The sequence below is a fragment of the Leuciscus leuciscus genome (assembly GCF_965113295.1).
Source record: "Leuciscus leuciscus genome assembly, chromosome: 20".
Lineage (NCBI taxonomy): Eukaryota > Metazoa > Chordata > Actinopteri > Cypriniformes > Leuciscidae > Leuciscus > Leuciscus leuciscus.
The window spans coordinates 27,825,370-27,847,872 of NC_138744.1; the positions used below are offsets into that span (position 1 = coordinate 27,825,370).

General features: G+C 36.3%; 1 protein-coding gene and 1 long non-coding RNA gene across 3 annotated transcripts; one reads left to right on the top strand and one right to left on the bottom strand.

The window, feature by feature from the left end:
* Nucleotides 1–2,550: 2,550 nt before the first annotated feature.
* LOC309483353 lies at nucleotides 2,551–3,903 on the top strand. The gene is made up of 2 exons (XR_014200546.1): nucleotides 2,551–2,637; nucleotides 2,682–3,903. It is a non-coding gene; the product is annotated as an uncharacterized lncRNA (long non-coding RNA).
* cnot10 (CCR4-NOT transcription complex, subunit 10) lies at nucleotides 3,747–22,018 on the bottom strand. Of its 2 annotated transcripts, none has more exons than XM_082149139.1 (19): nucleotides 21,845–22,018; nucleotides 21,270–21,364; nucleotides 21,023–21,184; nucleotides 17,900–18,050; nucleotides 17,608–17,747; nucleotides 16,290–16,376; nucleotides 16,025–16,108; nucleotides 15,769–15,886; nucleotides 15,371–15,520; nucleotides 15,020–15,225; nucleotides 13,673–13,794; nucleotides 13,185–13,364; nucleotides 12,927–13,046; nucleotides 8,176–8,289; nucleotides 5,938–6,068; nucleotides 5,813–5,848; nucleotides 4,818–4,945; nucleotides 4,601–4,676; nucleotides 3,747–4,441 (listed from the first exon to the last, which is right to left on the bottom strand). In XM_082149139.1, exons 1-19 carry the CDS (start codon nucleotides 21,861–21,863, stop codon nucleotides 4,275–4,277), a joined length of 2,286 nt encoding a protein of 761 aa, XP_082005265.1. In that variant the 5' UTR covers nucleotides 21,864–22,018; the 3' UTR covers nucleotides 3,747–4,274. The 2 variants fall into 2 exon arrangements, with proteins under 2 accessions (XP_082005265.1, XP_082005266.1); XM_082149140.1 differs by having other exon boundaries at nucleotides 12,927–13,007; nucleotides 21,845–22,017.
* Nucleotides 22,019–22,503: the final 485 nt, after the last annotated feature.

Consider the following 22,503-nt stretch of genomic DNA (forward strand, 5'->3'; position numbering starts at 1 on the left):
CATTTTATTGGTACAGAGATTATATGTAGTGTAAAACGTTTGAAAATGAAGCACCACAATCACGCAGTGATGAAGTGTGTCCCATTGAGTAAAGCAGTGCTTCTCAAACCTGTCCTGGGGAACCCCCACCATTACACATTTTTGAAGTCTTCCTTATCAGACACACACAATTAAAGTCTTACATTCTGTGTTAATGAGCTGAGTTGAATCAGGTGTGTTAGATGGAGGCATACAAAATGTGCAGTGGTGAGAGGCATTGAAGTAAACAAAAATCGTCTTCACACACACTTTGGAAAAACTCCAGAAATACGATTAGACAAGTGCAAAAACAAACACAAGTGTGGGTGTTTGGACAGGCCCAATACATCCACAGGTTGGCATTGTCATGTGACATATGAGTGAGATTTTAGCACAAACCCTGCCCTACAACTGCTTTCATTGGTCAACTTAATTAAGCAGTTTCCTGTCAATAGAAGGTCAGATTTCATGGACTCAATTATGAATGGATCTGATCACGACAAAGAGAAACGCAATCTGTCTAGATGTTCTACCAATGGTTTACTATAGTTAAGGTTAGGGTTTAGTATTTATTTCAGTGTTTTGTGTAGGCAATCAGCACTGGGGAAAAGCATGTGCCCTACAGTGTCAGTTGCGATGTGTCTCCGCCATTTACAAATACTCTCCTGAGACCTTATGGGATGGTAAAGAGCCCTTTGGATGTGCACTTAAAGGGATAGTTCACCAAACAATGTAAATTATCCCATAATTTACTCACCCTCAAGACATTCTAAGTGTATATGACTTTATTTCAGCCAAACACAATCAAGAGTTATTTAAAAAATATCTTGGCTCTTCCTAGCTTTATAATGGGAGTGAATAGTACTTTAGATTTTTAAGCCCAAAAATCCATCATAAAAGTAATCCATATGGCTCCAGGAGGTTAATAAAGCCTTCTGAAGTAAGACAAATATCCATATTATCCACTTTATAAATGATAAACAGTGGCTTCCGGTAACGGCCGTACGAGAGTCTAGTTCCAGTGGAAGAGTGACCTCTGACCAAACGCATGATGTAGGCGAAGCATAAGCTTAGGTGAGAGTTGATGCCTCTCGCGGTTCAAACAAACAGGGCTGGGAAACAAATACAAGCTGCACCTGAGCGCTTGAAAACGAAATCCACTATTCCGCACTCACAGCCAAAGGAGTATACTTTTGCTGTGTCCCAATTCAAAGGCTGTATCCTATTTATATATATAAAGCAGTTCAAATGTTTACTCAAGTCAAATCAAGATATGATTTTATATAGTTTAAACTCTTTGTGTACATAAAGGAAACAAGATTAACATATTTAGACAGGTTGCGAACCCCGTTTTGTTTTAAGGAAGTTGAACATAACTTTTTTTTAAAGTCCAGTACAAACGTTACTGCCGCTCGTCAACGGCAGCGGTCACAGTTGCTAGGCGACAATAACACTCCTCCATAGGCTATTTAACATCGCTCAGTCTGAGCTTTGCGGCCTTTGAAGTCCGAGTCCTTCGAAGGTTGCAGCCTTTGAACGTGGAAAATAAAGTATACCCGGGCCTTAAAAATGGGTGTCAAAAGGGAGACAGGTTTTGGAACAAAGCAATAAACTGATTCTATTCCTGTAGATATACTGTTATTGTAAATATAGTGACGAATCAAATAAACCTTTTTCAACTGAGCTTTCTTTGTTCTGAATGATGGTGGAGCATTTCGCTGACAGCAAAGGAACACCCCTCTTGCTCCTGATTGATGCAAGCAACCCCAGGATGCTGTATACGACATCTGACGACTGGAAGGGAGTTATTTGAGCCCATATCTGAGCTTTCATTCGTTTACCTTAAATGAAAGAGACTACGGAAAAATATATTTTCTCTGATAGCCTTTAAAGAAAAGGTAATGGTAACTGCACTTTAAATCACTCTGTGAAACATTTGTCATTTTGTTTAAAGAGTACTATCACAAGGAGTCTTTGTTTTGTCTAAATTACTTAACAAAAGCCTCTTAAGGCCACCAATGCTGTTTGAGGAATGGGCGTTCCTGCATACCAACAGGTCAAAGGTCAGAACGGGGCAGCCCAGAAGGTCAGCTTGAGCCTGCAGGAAAATGTTTGTCGTCTGGCAGATGGGACCATTCCGGGTGTAAATAACGATAAGGGGTTCAATTGGGCTGGAATGTTTAATTCAACGTTTTTGGAATTTGTTATCAGTCCATTTGCTTGATTCAGATCCATTCACAAACATTCTGCCTGCTTTTAGTGAGTGAAACCGCTTATAAACAGCTTAAGTTCGCAAAGTATTCTTCTTCCCTCTAGTCAGCCACAGACCACGGATGACCAACAGGCATTTGCCAAGGGCAGGGGTTATACACAGGTACATATATATATATACACATACATACACTATATATATATATATATATATATATATATATATATATATATATATATATATAGTGTATATGTATACATGTATGTATGTGTATACATGTATGTGTATGTATGTATGTATATGTATGTATATATATATATGTATATATGTGTGTATGTATGTATATATGCGTGTGTGTATATATAAAAATACACTGCCCATCAGCTTGCAATCTTGTCATGTTAAAGGTGACACTCACTCACTGCCTTTATGTACAATCTGAACATTAAAGGTGACACTCACTCACTAATGCTGCCTTTACGTACAATCTGAACATGTCTACTTCATGTTTCTGAAGCTCGAGCTTGTCGCATTCAAGTGCTTTGTTGTTGGAAAGAACAGGAATGGAGGACACCAGGTTAATTCTTGCATATTTATTGGGAAAATCTTATTGAAGCCAAAATAAGATTTAGCGTCCCATTCATTTACAATCATATAAACATTCAATCACTATCTATAGTCAGCTTGCTGATGATTCTTGAATTTCGGTCAAATACAGGCTATTTTCGCTTGTGTATAAAAACATACAATACACTTCAGAGGATTATTTATATTTGTAAATATGCTCTATTTTAACAGCAAGACAAGGTGATGTAGCTGTTGTGGAATAAACTAATAAATACAAGTCACAGCAGCAATATCTCCCCTCCGCTATGTTTAAAGTTTATGGCTCACCCAACTCGGGAACTCCTTGTTGTTGGGAACGTGTCTTTTTTTTTTTTTTTTTTAGCACATGTTGCCACACCCGTACACATAGCTCAGATTCACATCTATATCATTCATCTTCGGCCGCTCCAAGGGGTCACCCACCTACAAATCCCAGTTTATCCTTTAAGGATGCATAAAACAGCATGGCTATAAATAAGAACACTTGCTCAGTTGTATTTATTATAAGAAACCAACAGTTGACCTCTGAAATTTGCCTGCATTTGCAGAGCATAGTTTTCTTATCCATGATGCAGTCAAAATAGTCCAAATGTGTTTTTACGAACATGAAAAAGCCTCTTGGGGAACAATCTATTGAGCTGCGTTTTGGCACTAGCATCTGGCTGCAAAAAACCCATAAAGGCTTAAAGAAGAGCTCTTTCTCGAGCCCAAAGCATCATTGACAGGACGTCAGATCAGAGAAACAATGGGGAGAGATGTGGGTGGAAAAAGAGGGGGTGTGGGGGCAGAGGGATTTAGCATAAGAAAGACCCTGCATGAGAAAGGTGATGGGCCACCCTAAGGAAAAAGGGCAAAAAAGGAGAGACCACACATGAAAGAAAGCCGACATCTGTCCACCCACGCCAGGGACGAGCTTTAAGAAATCAGGACATTTATTTGAGTCTTATGCACCAGTAGAGAAGGAATCAAGTTATACAATTGAGATATTTAAAAGCTTCTACATTTTAAAGGACTGTTTTTTTTTTTATTTGCCATGACTGATGTCAGACAAGTGTCCATGATTTTATGCTAATTACATCTTAACAGTGACCTTTGGTCCATCGATTTTTAACATCCACGTGATCTCGATTATCGCAATATAAGGGCTCCATGCAGATTTTCCAGAAATAATTTACTCATAATCTGTATAATTTCATATATGGCAGTTCGTCACTGACCCCATTAATGTCACACCACTAACAAGTGTAAATAAAATTTATTTATAATTTCATAGACCCCAAAACACGTACATATTTCTAACCGACTGCAACTGACAACCAGTCTACACATCTCTTGCTTGTTTTTTTCCTCCATCCATCTTGGTTGCTGCAGCATCATAAATAAAATCATCAAAAAAAGATGTGTTTGTGCATGTTTTTGGGGGTTTGTGTCAGTGGTATCACTTGCGCTGTACTTGTGTAAAGGAGGAGGGGGTCTGTATGGGCTGTACTGGCTGTGATGACTGGAAGGGAAGTGGTTTCTTACGGAGGTCAGGGGAGGAGATGGGCATGACGGAGGGGAGGAGCTGGTTCCGTTTGATGATCTGTAGGGCCAGCTGTGTGTTTCCTGTAGAAGCAACAATCACAGTTTTAAACCATTAATCAAAAAAAAACAAAAAGTGATATGAATCCAGGAGAGGAAACAAAGGTGACCAGCCACCCTCTGGAAATATAGAGACATTTCTCAGCAGGAACTGTATGATTAAAATCTGTGTGCGTGACTCACCGTTCTGCAGTTCTAAGTAGACGCCAAGTAAAATGGCTTCGGGAGGAATCTCCTTAGTGTTCACCATTGAAGCAGCCTTTATAACCGGGAATCAGAAAACAAATGGGTTTGAGAGTGTTTAAACTGTATGTATGTAGTGACCAGATATATAATAATATAAAGATTCAATGGTAAACTACACATAAATGTGAGTGCTTCACATGAGATGAATGTTTACCTGATGGAGGCACTTGCGAGCTTTCTCGTACTCGCTTCTCAAGCAATACGCACTGCCCAGGTTGAAGAGCATTGTGGCCCGGGCAGAACTTACTGAGCTGGGGTAACATAAAGGCGTCTGTTTCCCTGCTGCAGAACACCAAAAATAAATAAATGCATACATAATAAACCAGACTATACATTGTCTTAAAGATCTCGGGTATAATTGAGGACAATTAATCAGTGCATGTTATTCTGATTAAAATGAAGTTTAATTATATTTATAAAACATAATATTATGTTATAAAATTATAGTATATGGGTAAATGGTTATTTTTCTCTGCTTGTGTGAAAAGTAGAAAACAATTCTACAAAAGTGCAAAGGAATTATTGGTAACAGTAGTTTAGTGTCCCTTTTGCATGTACTTACTGTAGTAATAACAGGAAATTATGCATAATTACATGCAACTAACCCTAAATTAAACACTAATTATATAGTAAGTACATGTTGTCAATTAATAATATTACTCTGCATTTAAATGCATAGGTACACTGTAACAAGGACACTTTAAAATAAAGTGTAACTGAATTATTTTCTAAAAATCTAGTAAAATAGATTACAAAGTTTAGATTTCTAATATTTCTGTTTTTGAAAAACGGTAACAATATATTGCACCTTGAATACATTATGAGTGTACACATTTTATCGTTTAGCTTCAAAATGTCTTTAAATAGGCCTATACTTTTCATGGTGAAATGTTTTATCAAATATTTATAATGTTTGTTCAAATGTGTTTCACTGACTTACCATAAATAGAAATAAATATTTTTTCTTTTTTTGAATGATAAAGATCTACTACCAAACTACTTAAAGCTACCAGGACAGCTATAGAACACAGATACTTTTTAATTTATACCCCCCCAAAAAAAATCAGAATTATTTTTAATTCAGAAATTACAAAAATATTTATCATACATGAATTCATAAAAAAAAAAAAAAAAAAAAAAAACACTTACAGGACTCCACAGGCTCCAGATCTCCTTTATCAGAACCTGTCATTAACAGCACAGGTAACATGTCAGTAACCACACATCACATCCTTTGACATTTGTATGTTTTGATTATGTGCTCATTTTCATACCTTGGTCTTGTTCGGTAGATGACACACCTAACGAAACGTCGGTAACGTTCTCTGGATTGAGATGTGCAATGGCGTCAGAGATTCTGTCCAGAGAGATCAGGGCTTCAGCAGCATATAGGTGACCCAGGAACCTGAGAACACGCGCACCACACAACTCATCAAAAATGTATTATTGATCAGCTAAATACATAATTTAAAGCCACTTATCAAGACAGACTAATGCTAAACTGACTGCTTTACATTGCGAGCGCTGATTCCCCACTTAGCTTCATCTGTGTCTGAGAAATAAACCAAACCAGACCCGATTACGATACCATAATCTGGACATTCCAGGACATTTACAAAACAGCACGTCAATTTAGGGGGACAAAAATAGGGGGAAAAGGGTCTGCAAAAGAGCAGGGTTAATATAGTTAACTAAGGGTACGTTCACACTTCAAATGTCAGGTCCAGACCAGAGTTTGATTGCTCCCCCCTCCCCTTGCCCCTGCTGGATTGTGATAAATAATATTATTTGGGTTCAAACCCAGTGCGTTTGCATCATCAAAGCAGCAGCTGTTTACTTCGGTTGCTTAGTAATAAAAAAACGTCGTAAAAAAAACGTTGTTTTTTACGACGCAGGAGAAGGCGACAAAATACATAGCGTTGCTCACCTCACTTTTAGATTTGGGTTTTTGAGCCTTTGGTTTTGTTTCGAATCATATGTTATAAACAGTGGTTCATTTCAGAGTTTTAGTGCGATTTCACATGAATTGTACCCCAGACCACCATTTTTAGTGAACTTAGGTTTGGAAAACAGAGTTCACATCATCCAAAAATAACCTAAATCTGACATCAATTGAACCCGGGTGCACACCAAACTGTAAAAGCACCCTAAAAAAAACGACATAAAAAATCTGTCACTTGAAAAAAAAAAAAAAAAAAAAAAAAAAAGTAATCTAGTTGCCGTGGAAACATATCATTTTAATTTAGATGAAGTTGATGTTAAAGGAGAAGTTCACTTTTGAAAAAACTTTTGCTGATAATTTACTCACCCCCATGTCATCCAAGATGTCCATGTCTTTCTTTCTTCAGTCGAAAAGAAATTAAGGTTTTTGATGAAAACATTCCAGGATTTTTCCACATATTATGGATTCCATTGGGACCCAAACGGTTCAAGGTCCAAATGACAGTTTCATTGCCGCTTCAAAGGGCTTTAAACGATACCAGATGATGAATAAGGGTCTTATCTAGCGAAACGATCGGTCATTTCAAAAATAAATAAAAAAGTTTAAGTTTTATAAGCACAAATGTTCGCCTTGCTCTGTTCTGTGATGCGCGTTCGTGACGTCACGTAATACGCAATTACGTTGAAAAGGTCAAGTTTGATGTGTTTACAAATGTGCGGAAGGAGGACCATATAAACATTTTCAAATGTATTTGTGTCAGTTTATCGTTTAAAATGCCCATTTCGTGTGCGCATCCTGAGTGTTTTAATATTAAAAAGCCAAAAAGAACATTTTCTTCAATTTTTCAAGCGTGACCTTTTCAACGTAATTGCGTATTACGTGACGTCACGAACGCGCATCACAGAACAGAGCAAGCCGAACATTTGTGCTTATAAAACGTAAACTTTTTATTTTATTTTTGAAATGACCGATCGTTTCGCTAGATAAGACCCTTATTCATCGTCTGGTATCGTTTAAAGCCCTTTGAAGCTGCAATGAAACTGTCATTTGGACCTTGAACCGTTTGGGTCCCAATGGAATCCATAATATGTGAAAAAATCCTGGAATGTTTTCATCAAAAACCTTAATTTCTTTTCGACTGAAGAAAGAAAGACATGGACATCTTGGGTGACATGGGGGTGAGTAAATAATCAGCAAAAGTTTTTTTAAAAGTGAACTTCTCCTTTAACTAAAACTGATTTAATGAATAAAAACTATATACAAATGACAAACATAAAATTAATAAAAAAAATAAAAAAAATATACTAAAACTAAATACTACTAATTTACAAAAACCTGATAAAGAAATAATATGTCTATGATACTAAAATAACACTGCAAAAGAATAAGGCATTTTGTAACTTTTTTTTACAAGTAGAAACATAAAATAAAATAAAAAACTGGTTGTACCACACAACAAACATCCCATTACTCAGGACTGGCCATTTTAGGAGGGTAAATATTTGCTGAATGCTGTGCAGTGCAGGACCCATAAAAGATGTAAATCAGCCAGAAGAAGAGAAACACTCACTTGAGCGATCCTGACAGCTTCGTCTGATGCAAGAGCTTTTCTGCGTGGTTAAGAGCCATTAAGTTGTCCCCAAGAGCAAGAGCAACATATGCACTGCAGGCTAGAATTGAGCACCTGTGAAGAGAGACAGGCCAAAGAGAAGCAAGCAGATGAAAAAAAACCTAACCCAACCAATGTGTCTATGCGCCTCACGAATAGGGTAAACAGGGTCCAAATCATTTAGTGATAAAGTGAGTAAAACACATTCAGGTAGTCAGTTTATTTGCAGATTTGTTTTAATCAAATTTAAGACTTAAAATCAAATACTGCATACAGGGGGGAAAAAAACATACAATCTCAAAATAAATTGCGCATCTGTAACATACAAGTGTACTTAACGATAGATTTCGGATAAATGAAGAATCACAATTTATTTATTTTTTTAAATAGAGATCACGATTCTCTCACTATTCTGAAAAAATAACTAAACAATAACTTGTAATATAATAGAGGTTCTGACAAAATGACAATTGCTGCAGTCTATTTAAAAACTATTTAATGAATTTGAATTATTTTTGGGGAAAAAAATTGGTTTGAATGAATGAATCAATGACTTACTCAAAGACTTCAACTTGTTTCATTACTGGATGGAACAGCATCTTTTGAATGAATCTCATGAATTAACGATTCAACGATACATTTTTTAACAGTCCCTTGTTGCCACCTACTGGTACATCGTTGTCATTTAGGAACGAGATTGCATGGGTGTTTGAATCAAGATTGCGATCTTTAAACGATAAATCGTGCAGCTCTCCTTAACGCATTATCCAGAATATTTTGCATTTTGTTTTATCATCCGAAACATGCTGTGACTTATAATCCAAAGCGAATTATACCATGCAATTAACGTAAATAAATGTGTAACATGCAACAAGCGCTCACATTTGGATATGCGTTTAATTGAAATAATTTTTTTTTTTAAATATACATTAAAAAATCTGAATCTAATAATAAAAGAGACTTTTTTTTCACAACAATGCAATACAGTCTTTGTGTCTTCTGTGAGTTGACATTTAATTACCAAATACATCTTATTGTGTACACAAAAGACCAATAACATCCAGAAAAGTTAAAAAAGATAATTATATAACTGATAATTAAGATTTTGTTATTTGATCAAATATTTGATACAATTTAATTTGAGCCTTTATGGCCTGGTTTCACAGACAGGGATTAAATTAAGCCAGGATAAGGCCTTAGTTCAATTAGAACATTTAAGTAACTTTTATAAATGTGCCTTAGAAAACATTACTGGTGTTTCTCTTGAGACAAAACACATATTTTAATATATGTCAGTGCAAGTTACATGCATTTTAGTCTGGCACTATAGACTTAAGCCTTGTCTGTGAAACCGGGGGTAAGACTTTAAGGACCACCATCACATTTAATTCGGATTGAGCTAAATCGGATCAATTGCAGTGTTTACATGAAGGCTTTTTAATCTGATTGAGCAATCAATGCAATTATTACTATTTTATTGAAAGCAAACATACCTAATGATCAATATTTGCTGTAAAAAAACAATTTGCATTAAAACAATGCATTCCAAAAAGTAGGGACTAAAAATGCATACAATGACAGGAATGCAATGGTTTACAGATGGAAATATATTTCTTTAGTACCTAGGGGTGACCAGGCACTCCACCAAAGTCCATCCTAACTATATCCAGCACTAATTTATTACATTTTAACAGCTGTCCTATTATGACTTACATTTACTGTGCATTAAAACAGGTCAAATTTATATCAACTTTTGAAATAAAGTGAGAGAAATCTTTACTGCCTGGTGAGTTTTAGGCCATTTTCCCTGTAGAAGAGTTTTATTTTCCATAAAAGTCCTTTTGTTTGCAATTCGTTTACCTTTTTTAAATTGAAAATGTGAACAGGCCACAAAATTGTGACACACATTTTTACTGTACGTTAAAACTTACTTTAATGAAAAATTATTTGAATATAATCTTTGCTTAGCTTCCTAAATGGCAAGCTTCGCTGACAGGGGGAAACAGAGAAATGCTCAATGCACTGACTGGCTGCCTGTGACACAATAGCCAGCAGGATTCCAGGAAGAGCCCTTTGAGTAAATGGTGCTCGGGCTCATAAAAGTGTCAGTGTATCAGGGTGTCAGTGCAGGGTCAACACAATCCACACATCACACCCCTTCCCTTCACAGCGAACCACGTCCGGACAGCCCTCTGGAGCAGACTGTCCCGCTGGATCAAAGATGAGGGGGAAGGGGAGAGTGTGGGATGGAGGTGGGGTTGAGGATCTAATCAATTCCCGAGGCAAAAAGACAGAGTAATGCGAGAGTGAACTGTGAAGTGGGGGTGTAAAATAAGAGAGGTGTATTGTGGGCTAGCCGGGGGAGGGGTATTCACAATTATAAGTATAAAAGGTACGCTGCCTGAAGCAAAGCTTGCTGCCAGAGGAGTCTAACAGAGTTGGTTAAAATAATGGAGGTCAACTGGCTTTAGTGCAATTACTAATGTAACTAGCAATTGTTGCATTATGTCATTTGTGAACGAAAGAATTCTAAACCATTATGAAAACAAAATGGAAGACAACAATAAAAAAAATTATTAATATGTAACGTTTGGTTTTAGACAATTCAAAATGAGGGGAGCTAATGTTAGCCATGTTTGAAATTGCATACTACCATTTCTGAATAAAATCTGCCTGGAATAATGTATCCCACAATGATCTTGAACTGGAAGAATCGCCAGCTGTCATTTTGTTTTGTGTTTTAAAGATTTGTCTAGGCTCATCATTTACATGTCGCAAGTTAAGATGTTGTTACTCAAAATTGGATGTAAAATATACCCGTTTATAAGGGTTTCTGCAGGTTATATCAAGAAAAATGTAAGGCTTTTTGAAACACCTTTTTAAGACTAAGTAGCTTTCCTGTAGCTCAGTGGTAAGAGCATTGCGTTAACAACGCAAGGTTGTGGGTTCGATCCCAGGGGATTGCACATACCTATGTATAAATGTATAGGATAACGCAATGTAAGTCGCTTTGGATAAAAGAGTCTGCCAAATGCATAAATGTAGATGTAAGTAACGAAAATTTAAGGAATAAAAGGGAACTCAATACGTCAAATGTCGTTTAAATGTAAATGTCTAGGGAGAAACACAATGAGTTGTATTTGCAACAGAGTTTGAGAATACAACTTCCAACAGATATCCATTACTTTTTAATTTATTTCACAAAAAAAGCTTGAACTTTTTGTGTCTTATCAGGATGTATTTACTGGAGACACAAAATGACAAAATATGAAATCAGAATGAAGTTTGATTAAAACAAGAAAAAAATATCTACCAATAGGCTCAGAAAAATCATCTTAATTCAAAGGGAATTTATCATAATTTATCATCATCATTTTTGTTCATCTTTTAAGCATGAACTCACATACTTTTGTTTAATTTTTCAAGATTTTATTTTACATTTACGTCTCAAGTAAATGCTTTTTCATTTAAAGATGTTTATATATCTGTTTTGGAAAACGGGGAAATACAGAAGAACCTTTTTTTTGTGCAATCCAAGCAAAATGTAATGCCATGACTTATTAAGACTTTAAGGCCTTCAGAAACCAAGTAACAGAATTAAACATGCAACACGTTGAGGTAATGTGGCAAAAATGTAGTATACTATTGCTTGAAACATTCACAAACTAATTTTTATATATAATAAATACTGACCATGTTTCTAATGATGCACAATGTGTGTAAATATGACAAAAACATTGAGAGATTTAAATTCAGCCCAATGAAGGATTTGGCTTTCTGTGCTGGCAGGTGCGCTAGAGGAAGACGTCTTTGTGTATTCTTACTCTGTATTTCTGTCTTGTTTTCCAGTACAAGTTTCACCGCTAGAGGTCGCTAATTCAAAACAATCCAAAAAGACTTAGTTTGATGACGCAGTGACAGAGAGTGGAGTCATGGGAGTTGTCGTGTTCACATCCACAACCACAACCGTTTTCGCTTTATATGGTTTATCTTTGGCGACAGAACCAGCAGCAAACGATAATGAATAATTGTGGTCCATCACAAATGTGCAAAACAAACAACTGTGGCTTGCTAAAAGCTACTAGAGATCGCCAGCTTTGACGCGACAACTACTACTTTCTGCATTTTGTCAGGGAGCGCACTGTGTTTCTACAAACAGCTGAGGGTAGGGACAGGCGAAGCAATGGCATGGGCCAGGTCAGAGGTCACTGGTTAAAATTATGGATTTCACTGGATTTAAACATTGTTGGGAACATATGGGATAATATAAGTACACAATTCATCAAAACATAATTGTTCTAAAGGTTTTTGGATATTTTAATGCAAAAATCTTACATAATGTACCTTTAACATTCATAAATGAAGAAACATTTACCAGAGAAACAAAATTACATATTAAATTAAGTGTTTTAAGCTTAAAACAAGAAAAGAAATCTGCCAATGTTCATGTTTACTTTTGACTCTTAATTTTGATTTAACATAAGACTTAATATCTGATGTAATTTTGCTTAAGTAAATGCTTCTTGATTTAGGAATTTAAGATATTTGTACTGGAAAACAGAGCAAGAAAATCTCTTTTGCACTGGCTAACAACATTCGTCACATAATGGGCTGAGCCAAATCAATTGTGTTAAAGCAGTCTTTCAAATCATCTTCAGGCTCTTTTTATATGAAGTGAGAAATTAATTCCAGAAAGTCTCCTGTAGCCTCACCTTAGATTCTCCACCTCCTGCTTTCTCAAGGGTGATGAGGGAGCAGCAGGAATGAACTTGTCTCCCTCTTGGGTCTTCCCACTGTCAGTCAAAGAAAAAATCCAAGTCACCAGATCATCTCTATCATCAAAGGGTGAGAAGAGGGTATCTGACAAGTTCTGAAATGTGTTCAGCAAATCCAATCTTCAACTGTATTCAATCTAGCCTGGGATCTGTTTTTTGCCAGCATTGGGTTTGCATGCATGCATGTACATGTACCTGCAGGCATCGCTGGTCTCGCTCCCGCTTTCTGTGCTGCCCGGCTGACTGCAACTCTTGGAGCCGTTGTCTGGTTTGCTGTCGTGCTGCTGGTGCTCAGGCAGAAGGAGCAAAGCGTTACGCAGACAGATTGCTGCAAACTCCATACTGGCCACTGGGATTGCTGCTGACTGGCCTTCACTGCACACAAACACAGGTTTGCAAATACATATTAGCAAGGAAGTGCATCAGGAAGACTTTTTAATAAGATGGAAACCTAAAAGGTGTGATACACATTTGTATGGAGTCACTTGATATCTTTGAATGCTATTTCTGTGAAGATGTGCAAAAGGTTGACATCTTCTGGAGAAACTCTGACATTACAGCCAATTTGAAATCTAGTTACACCCCTCAAATCAGGTACACAAATCTCACACAGCTACTTTTCTAACACCATTAATAACTAGAACATGTAATGGCCCATTATAACTTAAGTCAATCTTCCTCACCTGTAGATGGTGTTTTGTGTGGACTGTGATGCTAGAACAATCTTGCGATGGTAGCCCTGCCCAACAACAGCCTGCACAATCCCCTTCTTACTGGGTAAACCTTTTGTTTCCTGCTCCGTGCTCTGAAGGAAACAACAAAAAGTTTATTTATCAAAGTAACAACTTCAAAATGGCATGGATGTTATAAAACCTCAAATGACTCTCAAAAGCCTCATGATCTAAGTTGATCTTAGAGACCATTGGGGGTAATGGTTCTGCAATCTACTTAGATTACAATGCTTTTGCGCAGCCTTGGGTCATGCCAGTGACCTAGGAGACCACACCTGTTTTCAGTGTGCAAAAGATGTTAACTAAAAAAAATATTTTAAAAAAATACATCACCGTCTATTAAATACTTAAACTGCAATTTAGTGTGGAAAATATTGTTTGCAAATAAATTATACTCTGGTGTCATTCAAGTATTTGGGTGTTTACAGGCCTTTAAACGAGGCAAACCAAATGTACAGTACTGTTCAAAAGTTTGGGGTTGGTAAAAACATTTTCATTCAAATGTTTTTGAGAGATTAAGCTCACAAAGTTGCATTTATCTGATCGAAAATACACAAAAAAAATAGTTTTTTTTACCATTTGAAATAACAGATTTCTACTATATTTACAATGTATTTTTTTCCTGTGATGGCAAAACTGTATTTTCAGCAGCCATTACTTCACAAAAAAATAATTGTGTTGCTTAATTTTTTTTGTGTGAAAATCGAGATACATAAATTTTTTCTTCCTCAGGATTCTTTTATGAATAGCATTTATTTGACCAACTAAAGTTCCTGTATTCAAGTATCTTTTTTGGCTACTTTGTACTTTGAGTATCAAAGATAATTATAAGAATTTTTTTGAATAAGTTTATGTAATCTTTACTTTAACAAATTTTAATACATTACATTTGTGATGAGTAATGCAATTACTAGTCACATTTTGCATGGCTTTTTCTGCTACAAAAGACATGATATCGCCATCTACAGGGCATTAAAGGTATTACATATTGTGAGTTTTGCCCAAACTTGTCAACAAGGCTACTTTACATGAATATGAGTGCATTAGAAGGAAGATGCTGAATCGCAGGTGTTTCCTATGAGATGAGGACATGACTGCAGCCGGTGATGAGTCATTTCCACTGTAAGGTATCTGTACTTTTACTTGGGTATTGTTTTCAGGTACTCTTTACACCTCTGTCAATCTTACCAACCCCAACTTTCTGAATGGTAGTTTAAGTATACACATATTCCTTCCACATTTTGAAAAGCAAAGGGTTCTTTCATTTTACATTTTAAAAACGTGTGTTAATGTCAGTACCCCTTTATTAGCTGTGATGCAGCACTCTGCGAGCCTGAGCCAGAGTCGAGGGCTGGAGTGATACACCTGCACCGCCTCCATCAGACACTCAAACGCTGCCAGCGGTCGCCCGATATGAAGTAACTGAATCCCACAGTTATACAGCAACTCATAGCGCTTATTAGCTAACAGAGCACACATGGGGATGCCCGTGAACATCTTAGCTGCTGTGGAAAAATAATAATAAAACAACGTTAATTTAACAAGGTAAGACTTTTTTTTTTCCTATTATGAAATTTAAATATATTATGATCTATTATAATAGATAGAAATATATTATATAGGCATGTAGAAGGCTTTCATTTCTCTTACCCTGCCCATTACCGCCATCACCAAGCTGGGCGCATGTATTGTCATTTTCTTGAAGTGCTTTTTTAAAGTAAAACAGACCCAGGTTGTGCTTCCCCATGGCAAAATGGATACAACCAAGATTATTCCAGAACATACACCTCACACATTCACCTTCAATGGGGGGGGAAAAAGGACAAATCTGAGCCAAAACATTGCAGAAGAGAAAAACTTTTGACTGAAATTTCTAAAGTGTATTTTACATGTCTGACACCACTTCTTGGAATAAACAGATTTAAATGATTATGGTGTACACGTCTCAGATTAAATGGAGGAGAATGTAATGGGATCCATTTTTTTATTTTTTTTAAAGCACATATGGGTGGTTTTTAACTATGGTGCACATTACAGAAGTCATGTACCTGTTTTTAAGGGTCCTGGATGCTCTGCAATATTTGAACTGTTGAGGAGTTTCACAGCTTTACGATAATTTCCCCTCAAATACTCAAAATTGCTCTTCAAGAAGAGTGAGGGCGCAGACTGAGGGAGGAATGTGTGTAAATACAGACAATCAAAAAAAGTTACATTACAAGTGCATTACGAAACATGTGCAGGTGTACCTGACCAACATTTACAGTATGCATGTATTGTGTGAATCTGTTGACTGTGAATCCTCACATTTCCAGATGTGTTCATTACAGATTTGATTTCCCGTTTGCAGGCCTTCAGTGACTTCATCTGGATATAGGCTCGTACTTTATACTGCACACACAAACATTTCCAAAACAGCTTGATTTTTAGACAATGTTGCAAGCTGATCAGCATATATTAGTTTATATATTAGTTTAAAACTAATTAACAGTGCAACTCTATTGCAAACCTTTATTATTTCAGGTTATGTTTAATCGGAGTGCTGTAACATTCATTATTCATCTGCTCTCACCTGGTGCATCTTTGATTTAGCTGCCTCGATCATAGCTGTGAACTCTGCTTTCAGAGCGGCAGATTCCTTATTCATGCTGTTGGCGCTCTGGAAATGACACGTGATCCAAAAAGTTTAAGTTGAGACAACAGAATCTGGATCAACAAATTGAGCATCTCACAGTGCCATTGTTTTCAACCCATTCTTCATTTTCTAGGGCAGGAACTGGTGAGCTACAGTCAAAGGTTTGGTTAAGCGAAAATTCGTTCCATTATTCCTTCCATCAAAGTTCCATCAAGTAAATTTTACAAACATGGATCATTTAAAATGCTTTCTGTCACTTCGGTAGATATAAATATAATAAGGCACACTACTGTTCAAAAGTTAGGGGGCAGTAAGATTTAAAAAAATAAATAAATTAATACTTCTATTCACAAAGGACACATTAAATTGATCAAAAGTGACAGTAAAGACGTATTACATTTTTATTTTGGTAATACTTTACAATAAGTTCTCATTAGTTAATAGCATTTAATGCATTTACTATGATTAATTGACAATGAGCAACACATTCATATGTATTAATCTTTGTTTTAATTAGTTAATAAAAATTACAATTGTTTATTGCTTATTCATGTTATCTAAGGTCCATTAAATAATATTAACAGATAAAACTTTTGATTTTAAATATGTATTAGTAAATGTTAAAATTAACATGAATTGAAATGAATAAATGCTTTAAAAGTAATTTTTCATCATTATTTCATGTTAATTAATATAGTTAACTAATGTTAACAAATAGAAACTTATTGTAAAGTGTTACCTTTATTTCAAATAAGTGTTGTTGTTTTTATTTTTTTATTTGCCATCAAAGGAAAAAAATACATTTTAAAATATATTAAATATAAAATATAAAATATAAAAAATGGATATTTTAAATTGTATTAAAAAAAAACTTTGAAAGGAAGTGCATTTGGTATATTACATACAGTAGCATTCTCATTGTAAACAATGCCAAAAAAAGATCATAATTAAAACATATCAGTTCTTCCTGAATTCAAGCTTATAAATAATAATAAGAAAACAATGATGGACAAAAATACAGCATGACAGAAAATATATAAGCCTGTCAAAGCAACAAATAATGATCCTTTTGTAGCACAACCTGTGCCATCAGAACCCAACATTGGTTTATCAGTAATGTTATTTGAAAAATTGAAGTTTTTCTTACAGATGTTATCGCTTTAAATATAACAAGAAGAACTAGTGAGACAGGAAGAAACGGTCAAAAACTCAAAATTATTTGGAAGGAGACCAAAATTATTGGTGAATCTCTCACCTCTCCTTTGCCATTTTTGCTGTTCCCTTCCTTCACGGTGAGTTTCTCCAGCACAGCCAGCAGGTGCAGTGCCTTCTCTGGCTGGAAGGTGAGCAGGTACAGATCCACCAACAGGAAACAAACGGCCTGAGCAAACTTTTCTACTAGGACAGAGAAACCCATCAAGCAATTCCACACTACTGCACCAGCTAAAATACCTAATACTTCTGGTGCTGGTGCAAGAACTCACTGCTGTACCACTCAACTCTCTCTGCAGTTACATAACAGTTTTTATTTGCATTCTGAAACATACCAAACGGTTCAAGAAACTGGTAGAGCTTCTCCCCAATGGATATAGCTTCTGAATACTGTCGCATGTGGTAATGGATCACTGCTTGATTGTAGTAGAGGATACTGTTCTCGACATCATCCAAACCATCAATATCTTCCACAGCTGTATGCATCTGCAAACAACGATTAATTATCATTAATAATAACAATAACTATAACAACACCCGCCAAACCGCCAAATGCGGGTGGATTTCAGCAGTGGCGTGTAACACAGTCTAGGGCTGAAAAAAGCATCTTGAAGAAAAATGCGATATGCGATAACTCATTAAATAATGTGATATTCGATATGTGATACGATAATGTAAAGTGTGTCAATTATTGGATTGGGGTGGGGTGGAGGGGGGGTAGATTCTTAGATGCATCGCGATGCTGACGTGAATGATTCTGAATCGATTCACAAATGCCAAAAACCGATTTTCAAAAAAAAAACTTAATATTGTAAAAGGTGGAACTCTGAAGCGCGGAAGTGCAGCCTAGGACAGTAGGACAGCACATAACAGAGACGCATGATGGCTGAGCGCGAAATCCGTACGGCACCCTCTTTGTTAAAAGCTTACGTATGGAAAATTGCCATCATTTCATTGTGGGCCATTTTGTATTTTTGTATGAGAGCTGCATTCTTAATTGTTTAGTTTTCACATCAATATGCTGTAAAAATATCTGTTATACATAGGTGTACTGTACTGTCCTCCACAGTCACAGTGTGTATCAGTGCAATGCCAGTCACAAAAGTTACATTTTGACTGTGCTCTCTGCAGATGTTTTTGATTGTGGTATACAGCAACAATGTCAAGTAAGTCATAAGTCAGTAAGACTCTTTTTTTATTGGGCAGCTTTGTATGTCACTAATTATTCAGAATATGCGTAAGTCCACAAGCATTATTTTTGTATGAGAGCTGCTGGTACATAATTCTATATTTTTGTATGAAAGCTGTTTGTGCTTTCTGTGTGAATTCTGTTTTGTTTTGTTTTGTTTTTTTGTAACCTTACAGTTGACTTGCCAAATCAGCATAATTTGTTGTATTAATAAAATATATTGGAAGTAAATTCTTTATGGGTCATTATAAATACTTTGCTTTAAAAGTACCAAATAGTCACACAAAAAAGATGCATCGATAATCGTTTTAGCATCGCAGCCCCCTGAATCATAATCGAATCGAATCGTGAGGTGCCTAGAGATTCCCACCCCTAGTAAAATACATTTAAATGATCTTTAAAATATATTCAAAATTATAGAACCTACATACGTTTTACATTCTTTTTGTGACAAGAAAACATCCCTACAACTTCTGAAAGCATAAGAAGTAAGTGTTATTTTAACATCAGTGTAAACCACGGGGTTTAGGGTTTCAGGTAGGCCTACATTAGGTTTATTTAACAACAGAAACTGAATAATCAAATGTAAAAACGAAAACACTGCTTAGTTTTCACAGTATGAATTAAATATATAATGATTCTTATTAAAGCTACAAAGGTTATTCAGCCAAGAGCAGTGAGTGATTTTCTCTTTGTCTTTTGTTCATGACTCCAGTTATTGCAAGCCATTGCGATATATACATTTGCGATATTTCGATATATTGTGCAGTCCTAGCGCAGTCACTCCTGCTAGCCACTTTGGCAGGTTGAATTTTATATATAATATATACATTTTTCAATTGTAGTCTTTTAAAAAGGCATCTGAAATATAAACCTAAGTGCAATGTAGTGTCAAAAATACAGATTTTTCGATAAATACTGAATATCTGAAACGCTCCCAATACTCATGTTCAGCAGAATAGATACACGATACCAGCTGTGCTTTCTCTCTCATCTCTCCAACAGCGAGTTGACACACAAACCCGCCTCCCTTCACTCAGTCATTTCTTTTGCTCCGGATAAATATAGTTGGTGATACAGGGCTTGAATTTCGGCGTGGGATTGTGGGTATTCAGTGTTTCCCCTAGAATTGTTTCCAGCAGCGGTGCTGTTACGTGCCGGTTGTTACCAAGCCGCGCGCGGGGGGGTCCGGGGGCATGCACCTCCGGACAATTTTTTTTTTTAAATAACCCCTTAAACCATGACTTCTGGCAATTTATGTGGATAGAAATGGACATTTTGAGACATACAAATATGACATACCATCAACAGATTCAAGGCATGATTATTGCAGCACGTACCTTGAACTGGTCACAAACAGAAACCTTCATTTTATAATTTTAGACAGGATTATTCATGTTTTTCTTTTGTGTTAATTTTCAGCTATAAGGTAGAAATTGATAGGGGAAAAATTAAACGTCACAACCCAGAAAATTATTATTTAAGCTACAATTTATTGAAAATTATATCTTAATGGCAAAGGCCACACCCAATCTGTGAGCACTTAATTTTTCTGGGCTTTTCATAGAAGATCTCTATTACTCTATGGTAATTGAAAGCTATTGTGGGGGGACACGCATGCACATGGCCAGATGCTGTCCTTTTAGCCTATTCCTCAGGTCTGTCTTCACCTAAAAATAAAGGTGAACATTTTTTTTTCACTAAAAAATCTCTGTATTCGGTACCAATACCAGTGAAAATCCACGGTTCTCGGTACCAATTTTGCAGATCGTACCGCTTTCTCCTTTCCACTAGCTTGCTCTCCCGTAGTGTCTGTGGTTGCTATGCAACCATGAACAGAGGCACGCCTGGAAAAACGAGCGCGCCACGTCACTTCTATTATGAGCATAGAGCTTCTATTAAAAATGAACAGCCCCTTATGGCAACGTGACATTAGCCTAATCGAAAATATTTCCAAATGTGGCTCTTTCCTCCTTTCTTGTCAACAAGTGGATTCAGAGCCACCGCAGTAACAGTATAATGGATTTGTGTATCAGGTCTTAAAATGACAGCAGCCATTATTAATATTAGATAATATGAATAATATCTATATGGCAGTTTTCCCCCATGGTATCAATGTCAAAATTGTGGCCAGTGAAATTGCTGAGTGGCTAGTAAGTTTGGAAAATCACTAGCCAGAGAAAAAAGTGAATGTCAAGCCATGACAATAAATGCTGACATTTGTTTAGCAACATTTGACAATGAAACAGAGACTAATGTAATACCATACCTGATTTTTCAAGGTCGTTAACATCTGCTTCAGGGTGCTGGTTGTTGTCTGCCCACTTTTATAAAACTCAGTGATTGCTTTATTCATTGTAATCTTGTAGTCATCTTTGTTCAGCTCCTGAAGGTTGTCAAGGTTTTTCAGGGACTCATCATAGCTTCCAGCCTAGAGAGACATCATCACAATATAACATCAACTAATTTTCATGCATACAACCACTTGCTCAGACAACTGTTTTATAGTTATTTACGTTAAAAGCCTCAAAAGCATTGGTTGCCATCTCTTTCTCTTGATCCGAGATCCCAGGGGATGAAATGTTGTCATGTTTCATGTCACCAGCTTGATCTTGAGAGGAAACAGATGCAGTTAAGTGACAGATGATTGAATCAACTCGTGCAATTCCTTCTGACAACATTCACTGCTGTTATATGACTGCAAACTACTATTTAAATCTTTAAGACAAAAATAATTTGATCTTCGGAATGCAAGCTATCAAAACAAGGTAAATTCAAAAGCCCAACTGTCAGAAAACGATAACGTTAATATGCTTAAAAGCATTTCTATAAAATAAACTACTTATACAAACATAATTAACATTGCATCTCATGAAGAAACAGTATTAGGCCAGTTCAATGACGCAGTTAACTATCTGCTTAGTTCTCGTTATAACACTAATTATACATTTGTAACCTAATACGCTAAATGTATAAGAATATAAAAATAAGAATTTGTTTGTAAAAAAAGAGATCTGTTTACATTCCGGGCAGCGCTCAAGAACAGCTGCAGTGTTTATCAGACTGACTGAATATTATAAACGCCGCTCACCTGAGCCTGTTTCAGCCATTACTTCAAATGTATGGACGCTAATGCGCTTTTACAACGGGTAAAGATGTAAGTTAAATCCACTATTTAAATATATAGAAAGAAAAAGTGGAAGGTGTGTCTCTCCAGAGCAGATTCAGAACTCCGCCATGAATATTACCCACAACCACCGCGCGAGGTTTTTTTTTAAACCAGCATTTTATGTACGCGATCGCCACCTATCGTTTTGGAGGATGAACTGCAGATAATTGTTGCTTAACCATTTCAGACCCGAATTGCTTTTGTTCAATGTTGAGGTCAGTAAGCTATAGGCCAGGCATAATTTTAGATGTCTCCCCAATCAAACACACCTGATTCAACTCATCATATCACTGTTAGAAGAGAGACATCAAAAATGTGCAGTGTATTAGGATATTTTGCCATGAGTTCCATCAGTAAGTTCCCTATGGGTTTTTAGAATAGCAATTTGGATTTATGCGCAACCAAAGGTCTGTAGGTCTGTAGTCTCGAATAGCCAGACCTTCAGACTGACAGCAGAAGGTCTGACTCTGGACTCTATCGCAGCATTTCTTGGCCAAGGACCGCCCAAGAGGACGTTTGACTGACATGTAACATGTCATTGTGACAACAATGTGTCAACATTGACATGTTTAGCCAACGTT

Coding starts and splice junctions, on each gene's coding strand:
- cnot10 (XM_082149139.1), bottom strand. Junction 17,748..17,899: donor CCAGTTTCTTGAACCGTTTG/GTATGTTTCAGA, acceptor CTGTCCTAGTAG/AAAAGTTTGCTCAGGCCGTT. Junction 15,887..16,024: donor TAATGAACACATCTGGAAAT/GTGAGGATTCAC, acceptor TTCCTCCCTCAG/TCTGCGCCCTCACTCTTCTT.